General features: G+C 44.8%; 1 protein-coding gene across 1 annotated transcript in view; it reads left to right on the forward strand.

Moving 5' to 3' along the window:
- Positions 1-820: 820 nt before the first annotated feature.
- The window catches only part of LOC133017917 (disco-interacting protein 2 homolog C-like), a 103,252-nt gene continuing 88,842 nt past the window's right edge, over positions 821-15,230 (forward strand). The window contains exon 1 of the mRNA XM_061084170.1: positions 821-899. Within this exon, the coding sequence (XP_060940153.1) occupies positions 821-899 (79 nt within the window). The remainder of the gene's footprint in view (positions 900-15,230) is intronic.

The following is a 15,230-nucleotide window of genomic DNA, read 5'->3' on the forward strand; positions in this document are numbered from 1 at the left end:
TCGTTTTGTTGTAATCTTTGTGATAATATGATTACGTCTTTGTCTCCAGTAACAAAAGTACCAAACATTTTCCATGTTTACAAAATATTTCCTCAGAACTTAACTTCAAGAGCTGAAATTAAATGTATTTATTCTTGTTGATCATCAATAAATTCATGTTATGTGACTGAAGTTTAATTTAATTGTCATAGAGTAAAATTGGACTGAACTACAGTGTTTAAATTTAGTTTCCATTGTACTTATTTGTATTTTTTTATCTTATTTTACGTGTTTTTAGTCTTCCATGTGTTGATGTTGTATTTTTTTTTTTACTTTTCTGAGTGTGATTTCATATTTTCCTTTAGTTTGCTTTAGTAAAGTAAATTTCTAATAAACGTCTTCTCTTCTCTTGTCTTATTTTATGTTGGTTTATCCTGTCTTATCTTATCGTGTGTTATCTTTTCTTAACTTAGTTTATCTTATTTCGGTTTATCTTGCCTTTTTATCCCTTCGTTGTTGATTGTTGACATGTTGTGTTAGTTGTGTACTTGGTGAAATAAAGAGACTGACAAACCACTGAAATAAAACCAGTCGTCTATCACATCCGGAACGTTTTGAGCACAGGAAAGATTTTATTTTGAAGGAGAGGACCGGATGCGAGGCTGCATGTGTCGGGTAGCTTGATGCAGGAGGAGCAGCTCCGCGCAGACAGCGACACTCGCAGAAGCTCTGGCCGAGTTTGGATGTGTGTTCCTGGGGGAGTTTGAGGAGCAGCCCGGCCGGAGAGACGCGGGCCACGGAGCCGGACAACCGGAGGTTTAAGTCGGTCCCTACCGGAGGCATGGCGGACCGGGAGCCGGTGCCGCTTCCTGCGGAGATGCGGGCCAAACTGGCCGAGCTGGAGCTGGAGTTATCCGAGGGTGAGTGCCTGATTCACCGCTGAGCTCCGGAGGCTCCGCCCGGCTCCGGTGCTGCTGCTCTGCGGGGTTTGAGTCGCTGCTGGCCGGCCACCGAGGGCAGGGCGAGCCGGTCCAGAGTCTGGAAGTGTGGAGCTGCCACAAGTTTAACACGCACACGCATTCACACGCACACGCATTCACACACACACACACACACACACACACACACACACACACGTTGCCATAATTAACAGTTTGGTTAATGAGGCTGTGATGTGGATGCAGAAGCTGAGTTCTGGTGTTTCTGGCATTTATGGAAATTGTTTGTGTCTTTAGTCTTAAGGTGGTTTTATTGTTTTTGTAGTTTTGTTGTTTTTGTTGTTTCTGGTGTTGTGGTGTTTTATTGTTTTGTATTTTTGTGTGTTTTTGGAGGGGGGATTGTGGAGTTGTGTTGCAATAGAGTTCTGGAGTTGTGGTGTTGTGGTGCTATGGAGTTGTGGAGCTGTGGAGTTGTGTGTCGGAAAGACTGCAGTGTTCTTATGCTTTTCTCACATTGTTGTCGTGGAACATCTTTGCACAAACACAACATTGAAACTGTTTCAGTGGTGAAAACTAAAAACCACAAAGTGAATTTAAACTGCAGCAAATCTACGACACCTGAGAAAATTAAACCTCGTGGACATAATGTAAAGAAAAGAAACACAAAGGAAGAAATGCACCAATCAAAGTGTTGCAGTGTCAACATAACGGCTGCAACTGTTGGTTATTATCATTATTATTCATAATCTATGGAATGTGTTTACTCTGAATTGTTCCTTACTCTATATAATGTCTCTCAAAACAGACACAATGCACCAAAAGTTAATTTATCACTAATTAAGTGTTAGAAATGGTCTTGTTTTGATCCATTATACTCAGGTTATAGTTATGTAATCACAGAATCTTGACATTCAGAAGCTGAAACCTGCAAATATTCAGCTTTTATTTAAATTATCTGGTTATTGCCACTGCTTCCTCTCTGTGTGTTTGTCTAATCTTTCTGTTATTACATGTCATGATAGATAATCTGCATCATACAGTGAGTTTACACTGAGCAGGGATTTATCCGTCAATGCCAAGTTGTCGTGGGTCGAGTTCCTCTCTGTCATCTTGGAAAACCCCGTCCAGCTCCTCCTGCAGAGCAGCTGCTGCCAGACCAGAGTCTTCACATGACACGCTGCAGGAAGAATGATCTCCTTTATATTCCAGCTTTCTGTCCATAACACCAGAGCATCATCATCATCATCATCATCATCATCATCATCATCATCATCATCATCATCATCATCATCATCATCATCATCATCATCATGATCACACATCTGCAGCCTGGGTATCGATTCTCTCATCAACAGCAACATCCTCCTCCTCTGTCTCTGATTGATACGTCACACGGCTGCAGTGGATCTCAGGATCTGAGGATCTGAGGATCAGGTTTCAGCTGCTCTGAGTCTGGAGGCTTCACCCGGCTCGTGTGTGGAGGAAGGGACGAGCGAGAGACAGAGAGAGAGGGGAAGAGATTTCAAACAGCTGACTGCAAAGGCACACGTCGCATTCTAACGTTTCCACTGCTGCAGAGGAGGAGGAGGAGGAGGAGGAGGGGATGGGAAGAAGGTTGACACACATTCTCTTCTTCTTCTCTTATTGTAAACCGCTGTAAACAAGTGCGTCTGAGGGAAATGGGGTCAGACGCCCCGGTGCATTATGTACGTGCTGAGCTGATGATGTAAACGCACGATGGCGGCGGTAGCGGCGTTGGCGTTGGCGGTGAATGCAAAGCTTTCCCTGCTTCCCCAAGACTTAATTTGACCTAATTTTGAGATTTCCACGCATAATCCCCGTGGAAATGGGGGGGGGAGATGGTGGCAGAAAATGAGAATCACGACCTCATGTGGAGCACGTGCCCCTGAGCAAGGCAGTAACCTCCTGTGGAACTACAGGTCCGTTACCAACGAGGAGACGGGAGAAGCTTCCACACAGGAAGAAGGTTTACAAACAAAAAACGCTTCCGATAATTATCTAAAGGTCAAAAAGTGGAAATTAGTTAAATTCCACTTGACCTCCGACCTTTTGGCTCATGGGCCGGGTCGGGCGCTGGTTTGAGATTTCAAACCAACGACCAATCTTTCATGCTAACTTGATTGCTCGCCGCCGCTGTCTTTGATGCTACTCGCGAGTTCCAACGATGTTTCCCAGAATGCCTTTCACCTCAGACTGAGCGGGAGCCGGCAGCTCACGATGCTTCACCTTCTTCTTATATCATCAAGTTACAAACACCTGATCAAACAAAGGTTTTGTCATCACATTGTGTTTCGTAGAGAAGACGCCAGACGCCATCTTTGATTGACAGGTCCTCACAGTGATGGAGGAACACCCGTCGCCGTGGTAACCGTCCGTCCGCTCGTCCTCGCTGCCGCGGCAGGACGACAGGTTGTCCTGAACTAATCGGGCGCTGGCGGAATATTAAGCTCTGCAGTCCGGCCCAGATAACAAGCTGTCAACACACTGCAGATTACACACACACACAGACACACACAGACACACACAAGCACACACACACACACAGACACACACACACACACACACAGAACTAACCCCACTCGACCTGATGCATCTGGTTGCTTCCTTGTCGTGCTGCATAGTTCAACTTCCAAGTTTAATATCTATCTTGATTTAATTTTGGAGGAAACCGCTCAGCAGTGCAACGGTTAAATAATCGTAATGGAGACAGAGATTAATGTACAAAAAGTACAGCTACACAATCAGAGGTGCAGTGTGACGTTGGATTGTGTGTGAGTTGTTGCACCAGTTGTTTCACATTTTTACAAACAAAGTGCAAACCAGCAGGAGTGCAGATGTGTAGAGGCTCCAGGAACCTGGAGCTTCAGCCTGGTCCTGGATCTCCTGCCAGCTGGTGACAGAGGGAAGCGTCTGGAAGGCTGTGGTCCTTCATGATGTTGTGGTCCTTCATGATGTTGTGGTCCTTCATGATGTTGTGGTCCTTCATGATGTTGTGGTCCTTCATGATGCTGTGGTGCTTCATGAGGTTGTGGTGCTTCATGATGTTGTGGTCCTTCATGATGTTGTGGTGCTTCATGAGGTTGTGGTGCTTCATGATGTTGTGGTCCTTCATGATGTTGTGGTGCTTCATGAGGTTGTGGTGCTTCATGATGTTGTGGTCCTTCATGATGTTGTGGTCCTTCATGATGTTGGGCTGTGGTCCTTCATGATGTTGTGGTGCTTCATGTTGTTGGGCTGTGGTCCTTCATGATGTTGTGTTGCTTCATGATGTTGTGGTGCTTCATGATGTTGTGGTCCTTCATGAGGTTGTGGTGCTTCATGATGTTGTGGTGCTTCATGATGTTGTGGTCCTTCATGAGGTTGTGGTCCTTCATGAGGTTGTGGTCCTTCATGATGCTGTGGTGCTTCCGCAGACGCCGCTGGTGGTAAACGTCCTGGACTCGTCTCTCGCTGTCTGCAGTGATTTGCTGCTGTGAGCAGATCAGTCACCAGACTGTGAAGCAGCTCCTGATGGTTCTCCGGTACTTTGTGAGGATTCTGGCGTCCGGGCCTCAGTCTCCTGACGAGCTTTCTTCACCGTGGTTCTGTTTGAAGACCTCAGTGATGTTCACGCCGAGGAACAACCTCAGAGAAAACAAAAACATGACGTGACACATGCTAACACGAGTCGTAGAGTTGACTTTCTTTAGTTTCAGATATATATATGTATTCAGGCTTGGATTGAAGTCGAGAGGGAGAACCTCCTTCACAGCTCTGTAGCTTTCCCTCTCTCTTCCTGTTCTCACATCTGGTCTTGATAAGATTCCTCTGTTATTTTAAAGCTCTCTCTCTCTCTCCCTCTCTCTCTCTCTCTCTCTCTCTCTCCCTCTCTCTCCTGAAAGGTCTTTGTGTTCACTCCTCCAGCTTCCCTCTATCATTTCCCCGGCGGAGCTCTGCTCTGCGAGCTGCTGTGGATCCGAGCTCGATCTCCCCAAACCGGAGTCATCTCAGTTCATCAGGTTTCATTAGTGAACTTTTAATGGTTCCGCACCGGTGACCCCTAGTGGCCGGAGGCGTTGTGCGTTCAGCTTTCGCCCGCCCATCCTCCCTCTCATCCTTGTGAACATAATATCTCAGGAGCACCGTGATGGAAACTCCTCACGTTAGGTAGAGACGCTCAGTTGGACTCAAGGATGATCTGATTGGATTTTCAGGGTCAAAGGTCAAAGTTGCTGTGACCTCACAAAGCACGTTTTTTTATTATAATTTGGAAGTTGAATGTCAAAGGTCAAAGTCACAGACAAATTTGCACAATCTCTGCAAGAAAAATAAATGGAAATCTGTTTGAAACTGACTGGAGCAAACTGACGGCTTCATACTGTGTGAGGCGACAGGTGCTGATGGCTGCTGTGGGCGGCCATGATTAAAACCGGGTGCGGCCCGACCTTTGGATCGTAACATAGCAACAGAGGTTATCAAAAGCACACAGACACACACACACAGACACACACACTTACCTTATCAGAGACACTGTGAATGAATACTCGCTGATTTCCTGGAAATCAGCTGTGACTGATGGTCTGGCTCCAGAGCTGAGGCTCCTCCTCCTTCTCTCTTATGTCAGATTGGGTTTGATTTCTCTAAATGAGACGGATGAAGGAATATGAGAAGTCACATGATGAGACACCGCTTGCTCGTGTTTCCAAGTTGACGTCTTCGTCCTTTACGTGTACGGCTCCTCTTCTTCATCCAGAGATATTTGTGTTCTTCCAGTTTCACGTCACGTGTTAGAAACCTCATCAACACAAGTATTCAGTAGAGAATATTCTGTAAAAACAAGTATTTACTCACTTTAAACTCAATTTGTGGATTAACTGGTTTCGGTGAGTTTTTATTGTACAGGACACAGACAATATTTTTCAGTAAGTTTGATTAGTTGTGTTGAGTTTGTCGTTGAATTCCTCATGATTGGTCTCGTTCAAAGTGTTAAAAGTGAGTTTTGCTCGAAACCTTGAGTTGAGATTATGTTCTCAATGTTTACTCCGGCCCGTTCTGCAGATTCTCTTCTTATGGTTCATGTTCATGTAACTATTAGAATTCATTTGATTTATTGTGAACACTCTTCTTTCTCAGAGTAATTCAGTGTTACATTAAAAGATGAAGATGTTTCCTGCAGTGGAAACATCTGGAGCCACTGAGGATCAGTCGTGTTATGTCTGTGCTCGTTGTCCTGCGTCCTGCGGTCTCCTTGTCTGCTCCTGCGTCCTGACGTGTCAACTCTGGACCTGCAGTTGCCATAGCGATGTTATTGGCTCGCCTCTGTCCTGCCTTGTTCCATCGCACAGCAGAACCACACATTTATATTTGGTGTCGTTGGAGCAGTGATGGGAGACTGCAGTGGTTTTCTTTCACTAAGAGACAAAAAGCTTGTTTAATTTTTAACGGGGTTTTTAAAGCCCTTGATTCTTAAAACTCACTCAGAAAACTGAGGAAACAAAATAAGGTTCATCGATGCATCTTCGTCTTTATCCACAAACAACAACACCTGCTCATCTCTTCGTCCCTCTTCTTCCTCTTTATTAAACCTGTCATCTAAAAGTTATTCTTCTGTAAGACCACCGCTGCAGCAAATCAGTTCTGTAGGAAACATGACTGTGATGCTTTGTTTTCTATAAATGAAATGAGTCCGTTTTTAGAAGCCGAGCGATATCGCTGAGTCAATGATTTCTGATATATCGATCGATGTATATTGTTTTTAAAAATTGGCAACGATTCCTAAGATGCATAAGGCTGCATTCGCTTGAGCTCGACTTTCATAATCATCTGTCAAACACAATCCTTCACTGAACTGAAGCAGAATCACAACATGAGCTTGAGATTTTCACCGGTTTAAGCAAAATAAACTTTCTCTGACTCCGTTATAAACAAAGTTGATAAAGTGAGATTTGTTTGCCGCTGGAGCTTTTAACCTCGACGTGAGAAAGCTTTTCAGGGACGTCACCACACTTCTTCCTGAATGGACATGGCATCGCTCAGGCAATCTGGAAAAACCCTTTTGGATGTTCAGTGTAAAGACAGCTCCATCTACCCCCCCCCACCCCCCCAAATCTGCATTTGCATTAGCTCAGCCTCTCGTGTCTGTCACTGCAGCTTCTAATTGGCTTCAGCGAGCTTGGGTTCGCCGTAAAAATAGAAAAGTAAGTTGTATTTTCCTGCAGGATCAGCAGTTAATGAGCAGACTTCACAATCCCAGTCTGCTGCAGCTCAGAGTCTCAGGTTCAGGCTTCATGAGGTCGGGCTCAGAAAAGAGCTTTCTGGGAAAAGTGTCAGGATGAGGATATCTTTTTTTATTTTTTTTTTTAGAATATTTTATTTTTCCAAATATTTTCACAATGCAAGAGAACATGCAGATCATACAGAGCACTCTACATTAAACATTACAGAAAATTACATTACAAAAAAAAAAAATTACACACAGATGAAATAAAACTAATTAAATAAATAAATAAAATAAAATAATTCCCCCCCACTCAAAGAGAAAACAAAAAACAAAACAAACAAAAGTTGGTGCATAGGATGACACATCATAGAGAAATACTGCAATGACACAGTAAATAATGTAATTCAGAGCTCCAAATAGTTACAGTCCTATGGTTCCGTTGGTGGTGGATCCATGTTCTCCAGGGATGAGGAAATCTGGTCAACACCACAGACTGACAGACACACACACTTCACATCGTGGTAACACAACAGGACATCGGGAAATCGGGCTTTAGAGGACAAACTGGATGTTGAACAATAGTGATCCTAAGATTGGCAGAAATATCCTCAGTGGAGATTCTCACTCAGATTTCTGATGTGTTTTCTCTCCGTCAGAATATTTTATTTTTCCAAATATTTTCACAATGCAAGAGAAGATGCAGAGCAACGAAATAAAAAAATACACACAAATGAAATAAAACTAATTAAATAAATAAACTTAATAAAATAATTCCCCCCCACTCAAAGAGAAAACAAAAAACAAAAAAAAAGTTGGTGCATAGGAGAAATACCGCAATGACACAGTAAATAATGTAGTTCAGAGCTCCACATAGTTACAGTCCTATGGTTCCGTTGGTGGTGGATCCATGTTCTCCAGGGATGAGGAAATCTGATCAACACCACACACTGACAGACACACACACTTCACATCGTGGTAACACAACAGGACATCGGGACATCGGGCTTTAGAGGACAAACTGGATGACAAACTCCATGTTGAACAGTAGTGATCCTAAGATTGGCATAAATATCCTCACTGGAGATTCTCTCTACTTGTGAAATGTGTTTTCTCTCCGTCGCTCGCAGCTTCAATCGTTAGAGTTTCGTTCCCTTTCTGCTGAAATGAGAGAATTACAACACATGAAGTCAGTCGTCGTGGAAACGCTCTGATGTGACAGCTTGAAATAATGTAACTGCTGCTGGAAAACATTCCCAACGACCGCATGCAACTGCCATGCTGCTTCTCAGGGAGGTGATGTCATCACCGGAGCGGCAGGAGGGAGGGAGGGAGGGAGGAAGGGAGGATTTGGGGGAGCCTGCAGGAGGCGGGCGGGGGGGTGCTCTGCCAGATTGCTTCATCAAGCCGCTGAGACGGGCACTTTCAGTCGTCTCCTGTCTGTTTGCTTCTCTCTTCGCCACGTCGAGTTCTGAAGAGAAGCAGCGACTCCTCTGCTTCTCACTGGGAACAGAATGAATCTGACACTCCCCTTTTTCCTTCTCTTGTCAAACGCACGCCACAAATATGCTCGTCCTCTGCTCGCCGTCCCGCCGGTTGTTTTACGGCTCCAGCTCTGACTCGGTGACCTCTGACCCCTGACCCCTCACTGATCACTAACTTATGAAACTACTTCTAAAGTCGGGGCCTTTCCTTCCTCTTCCAGCTCCGTTACTCATCATCGTTGAGCCAAGTGTTGTGTCTGCAGCTCCCTGGAGAACAATACTGACAATTAATGATCCCCAAGGGTGACACAGTCCCCCCCCCCCCACCCAGGGGAGGAGAGAGAGGGGAGGGGGGGCTGCTGGATTCTGCTGAAGTCGGGCTTCAGGGCTTTTCTTCTGTCGTCAGCCTGAGTCGGACGATGAGACTTTTAATCCGTTTAAACCGGATTTATTAGATCCGGAGCTCCGGTGTGATCGATGTGTTTGGCCGACGGCCGACGGATTCCATCTGAGTTTGGCAACAGCATCGCTGAACGTTCACTGGGTTTATTTGTTATTTATGCATCTTACTGCCGGGACATTCTTTGATTCCGTCCGTGCTGTTCTGTCCCAGTGACCACGACCAGGCAGACAAATAAGAGGAGGAGGCTTTTCTACCTTTTGCATATTGAGAATAAAGCCGCCCTGGACCATGGACTGTTATTAAAGATGGAACACATGTCTCCACTTCCTCCAACTGTCATGAATTGAAGCTAAAATGTCCTGGATCTATACAAACGCTGCCATCTTGCACCGATGGAACCATTGGGACCCAGCCATTCAAATCAAACAGCCTCAGCCGTCGATTAACCAATTACATCCCAACTTATCAGAAACACTTGCACATGCATCAATGTGATAACAAATATCTTTGGAAAAAATTAATTGGATATGTTCTTTGATTGTTTTTTTGGTTTGGTCCATGTCCCATCTGCAAACATGGAGGAGGCAGGGTTATGCCCATACTGCAACCAGCCACCAGGGGCTGATCATGACACTTTGGCTTCACTTTTGGAAACTGTTTTGTTGTTAATTAATTCATCTTAACCACATATTTGGAAGAGGCGCTCTAATGTGAGTAGTTTAATGTATTCATAAAAGTTCAAAAGTAGAAAATCCGACTTTATCCTGAATATTTCGACTTTATTCTGCAGAATGCAAAATGTAAAAACAGAAATCTCTCTCTCTCTGTCTCTCTCTCTCTCTCTCTCTCTCTCTCTCTCTCTCTCTCTCTCTTCCCTCGACTCTGAAGACCTGCCATCAACAGCACAGTCTCTCTGTCTCTCTGTCTCTCTGTCTCTGTCTCTGTCTCTCTCTCTGTCTCTGTCTCTCTCTCTCTCTCTCTTCCCTCGACTCTGAAGACCTGCCATCAGCAGCACAGTCTCTCTCTCTCTCTCTCTCTCTCTCTCTCTCTCTCTCTCTTCCCTCGACTCTGAAGACCTGCCATCAACAGCACAGTCTCTCTCTCTCTCTCTCTCTCTCTCTCTCTCTCTCTCTCTCTCTCTCTCTCTCTCTCTCTCTCTCTCTCTCTCTCTCTTCCCTCGACTATGAAGACCTGCCATCAACAGCACAGTCTCTCTCTCTCTCTCTCTCTCTCTCTCTCTCTCTCTCTCTCTCTCTCTCTCTCTCTCTCTCTCTCTCTCTCCTCCTGGTCCTCTCCCTGTGTGGAAACTCTCTTCATCAAACCCGGCTGCTCTGTGACTCACTCGCTGTCAGCATTCTTCTCCGTGCAGCTCATGTTAGAAACGGCTTCAATTCAGTTTCCTCTGATCCGACGAGGAGTAAACACAGAGTCGGGCCTGTTGAGGTGCCCTTGAGCAAGATGCTCTCCTTATGTAAACCGTCCCTTTGGTGACACAGGTTAAATTAGATAAACAAGCCTCTTAAAGACGGGAACGTATACACACATGCAAACGGCTGTTTCCATGATTCTCTCCACTCCATTTATGTCGATGAGGAAATAACAGAATCTCAAATCTGACCTGAATGAAAATGGGATTAATCACAGATCTGCAGAATGATGATTCTCAGCTTTTGTTGATAAAACCTCCGTCACTTTCATTGTCGGTCACCGAGAAGAAGAGGAAGTGTGTGATTAGCCATGTTCTAGACGTGTTCACAGACAGTTTGAAACTTGGTCCAAACCCAGGAGATATCGATCAGAGCAGAAACATATCTTCTGCTTTCTGAGCTTCGGAATTAGACGACGAACCCGAGTGTCAGAAAGTCGTTGCCACAGTTTTTTTATTTGCTTATTGTAGGTTTTAAATACCGCGGCTCCCAGGGGAAGACAGAGCGAGAACAAGTGATGAATTCCATCTGTGTCGCTACGCAAATCTTATCCCGGGAATCTGCTTAAAATTGCCCTCATCCTTGAAGACCTTCTCCAAACCGGTTTAAACCACTTTGCAGATTAGAGCCTTGTTGGCTTTCAGAGACACGAGAGGACGGATCAGAGGAGCGTTGTGTTGTGGACGTGAACAACGCCACAGCCGGGTGGAGCCTAGGCCTGGACGGGTGGAGAGAGCTCGGCGGCTCATTTGTCTCCCGGTATGTTGGGCGGGCGGGCGGGGGGGCAATCTGCCAGGAAAAGCAGCCTGGCAGATTAGCTGCAGTTCTACGTGGACCAGGTTTCATTGAGCAGCTTCCAAAACAAGACCAGACTCACGCTGGGCATGAAGAGACTTTTGTGAGAGATCGAGTAAACGAGTGTTAACGCTTTAAAACACAAACGCCTCACTCCTCATACAGATTCACGCGAAGAGGCGTGGCCTGCAGGAGGAGAGGAAGCTGTCACCGACTCACAGGAAGCCTCCGACTGTACGAGAGCCCTAGAGGGACGGAGAGAGAGTCCAGCGTCCGTCCTGGAGACAAGTCTCTCGTCTCGGATCAGGGGGCGGAGTCTGAGCACGGATCAGGGGCGGAGTCTGAGCTCGGACCAGGGGCGGAGTCTGAGCTCGGATCAGGGGGCGGAGTCTCTCCTCTCTGTATATAAGCCGTGTCGCTTCCCCTGGACATGATGGGATCACTGAAGTGCGGCTCCGTGGGGCGTCGCAGGTTTACACTTCTCCAGATGGCGTTACATATGTAAATAAAATTGTCTCTGCACATGACAAATGGAAACACACCCACACTCACACACACACACACACACACACACACACACACACACACACGCCAGGTGCTGATCATACACAACTGCCTCATTAACTCTGTGGTGTTGAGTTCCTCGGAGGCACCAACACTAACAAGGTGAGAGTGAAGAAGAAGAAGAAGATGGACGACGGAACAGAAATGAAACCATCTCGTCTCCGGGCGTTTCACTGGAGTCTGAGCGACTGGAATCGAACTCCCGATGCTACACACTCGCCCCGACAACAGCATCTTTGGTTTTCTATCATAGTTATTCATTTTCTTATAACAAATATATAGACGTATCCTTGATCACACTTCAGGAGCTGTTTGGATTTTGTTGTCTTCTTCTGGTCTTTAAGTAAATATCATTCCAGGTTTGTAAACTTTTGAATTTCACCTTTTTGGCCGTTGATGCTTTTTCAGCAGAGAACTCAATTTGCATTTTAATGCGTTTGGCTGGGCTCCATGACCGGGGGGGTGGAGGGAGGGGGGGGGTAGATTTATCTCGGCGTAATCAACACGGACGCGAGTCGTGAAAATGACTTTGCACAAACTGCTCGTGTGGATAATAAAGCTGCTCGTTTACAATTCAGCTTAAAGCTCAAAAGAACAAAGGCCGTTCTGTGTCGGGGGGAGTCTGGTGAGGGGGGGGGGGGGTCTGGTAACTGAAATGTCACAAGTTCAGTGAACACGTCCGTCAGCTGCAGAAAAACACTGAGACTCCGCCTGCTGTTGTCTTCACAAAGTTTCCTGATGAAAGTCGGATTGAACAGGATTTGTTTTTCTAGAACTAGAATGAGAAGTTTCAGAATCTGACTTTTACGTCATTCAGAGTTTTAGATTCAGGATTAAACCTCAGATTGTCGTCGCTAACATTTAAAACTGTTCGGAGGTTGTGTTTTCATCTCTTATTGTTCGTGTGCAGCCGGAGTTTCACGATAAAACTCAACAGAAGCATCAAATATTTGACCATTTTAATGTCTATTTACCTTCTAATTCATCAAGTGTGACTTTGTATGTAAAGTGTGAAGTTTCTTCTGCTCGTCTCCTTCATATTTAATATTTTACCTGGTTAATTTGGTTGCTTCCACAACCTTTACTCACTGTTATAACCTGATGGAAGGAAACAGTTCAGATGGAATCTCTCTCCTTCCAGGCTCAAAACAAAAAGTCTTTCCACGCCCCCCCCTCCTCCCCCCCACTCACTCTGACATTGTGCAATCTTCAACAATCTGACTTTTCTCCGCTGCCTCAAATGAGCCTTTGTACGGTTTAGAGAAGAGAAGAGGGGCGAACGTCTTGTGTTACGCCCGCCCCCCCCCCTTAGGTTTGTTTTCTCGTATAACCAGGGAACTAGTGAGGGGGGGGGTAGTCAGTAAGTGAGACTGTTAAAGTGCTGATGAACCCCCTGGTGTACGCTTCTGTTGTCCAGAGACTTTATCCCGACACTGAGAACACAGCAGGAAGAGTTGAAGGAGAAAGTGTCCTGCTCCTGTTGTTATGCAGTCGAGTTGTGTGAGTCCCAACTCCAGTTGTGTGAGTCCCAACTAGACTTTCTACAGTAACACAACGTGAGGAGGACCAGGATCTGTAAACTCTCCTGTCGAGCTCAGGAAAGAACTCGGTGTGGAACCAGCTGATCTCAGATCTGCTGCAGCTTCCATCTCTCACTTCCTCTCTTGACTCGGGGATGATTGGAAAAATATGAAACGTTTTAACCTCGACAGCTGAAGGTTAAAATCTGCTTTTTAGTTTCAGACGGTGGAGTTATGACGTGGAAAGTCGTTGTTGCCAGGCGACAGCAGCATGGACTCAGATGAAGCTTCGATCTGTAGGTAAAGAAATATAGGAAATGCACAATGACCACTGGTCCTTTGGCTCCACTTCTGCTTTCAGACCTGAAACCAAAGCCGTCTTTTAGTACAAGAGACATTTACAGTGTTCGTTTAGAGGAGAGAAATCAAAGTTGAAAGGAAAAAGACTTCGGGTCCTGAAAGGGAAAAAGAGATTTAGAGAATAAAGTTGAAATATGAAAATAAAGTTGTAAATTTAGGCTGTGTGTCATTTCCGAGGTGGAGTGTCAGACAGAACCACGCTGACCTCTTAACCCTTCTGTGGGTTCTTCCTTTATTCTCATAATATTAAGACTTTTCTTTGAGTATTATTACTTCTTTGCAGTTGAGATCCTTATTAAGACTCAGTTCTCTCTCTACAAACTGCAGGAAAACTATCAGAGACGATTGGATTTCATATATTTTTTCCTCGATATCAGCCTCCTGCTTTCAGACCTGCACTGGATCTGGAGAAGGTTCTGTAAGAACACAACCTTCTGACTGAGAGCTTCGGTCTGTACACACCTGGTTTTCATTTGTTGTGATCCAATCACACCATTGGCCTGTGTGCATGGCTTTAAAAAGGGTCTCGTGATGGATCCCCCCCCCCCCGCTCTGTACAAACAAACACGTTCCTCATTTCTGTTCCCGAAGACCAAGTCCAAGCACATGTGCAGACCAGGTGTGTGTGAGGAAACAGCAGGAGGTCCTCCGCTGGTTCAGCTAGTGAGTGGGTGTGTTTCTAACATGGAAACAAGAAGAATGTAAATATCTCAGGATGAAAACGTGGTGTCATAAAGGTAGAGGAGACTTTTGGAGGAAAGGGCCGGTGACACGGGATCTCAGAATCAGAATCAGAATCAGAATCAGAATCAGAATCAGAATCAGAAGGTATTTATTGCCAAGTAGGTTTACACCTGCCTGGAATTTTCTCTGGTTATTGGTGCATACAATGAACATAGAAACATAAAAACACAATAAATACACCACACATAAGAAAAACTATAAAAAAAACAATATATATTTACTCACTATTTACTTCTTATTTGCTCACTTTTTCTAATATTTATACAAAGTAACATTTATTTAGACATAAACATATCTTTTTTTTTATACAAACATTTTTATTGATTTCACATTTGCAGTAGACAATACAATCAAAGACAGTTTCATTTCCATTTTGTATAACCCCATGCCCATCCCACCCATCCCAGAGATCTTCAAACATTTTAACAACAGTATAATATACCAGGACGTGAACATATCTATATAAAAATATATAAAAGATAAAAGATGTAAAAAGTGAAATGCAAAATGCAAAAACAGTCGACTGGATCCTCCTCTGTATGAACACGTGTGATCGGAGAATCTCCTGCTCGTTGATCACGTGTGCGAGTCGACTTCTGGATAAAAGTGCAAACACAATCCTCTGGAGTTTGTGTTTGAAAATGACTTTTGGAACATTGTGTCTTTAATATCGAGGATTGTTGACCTGCTGATCGTTTCATCAGGACCCAGATTTGAGTAAAATGCCTCATGCATCGGAGCAGTGTGTTATTTTTAAAACACCCGTAACATCGCAAAACCACGAGTGTCAGCTGTTATC

Source organism: Limanda limanda, chromosome 13 (assembly GCF_963576545.1).
Source record: "Limanda limanda chromosome 13, fLimLim1.1, whole genome shotgun sequence".
NCBI lineage: Eukaryota > Metazoa > Chordata > Actinopteri > Pleuronectiformes > Pleuronectidae > Limanda > Limanda limanda.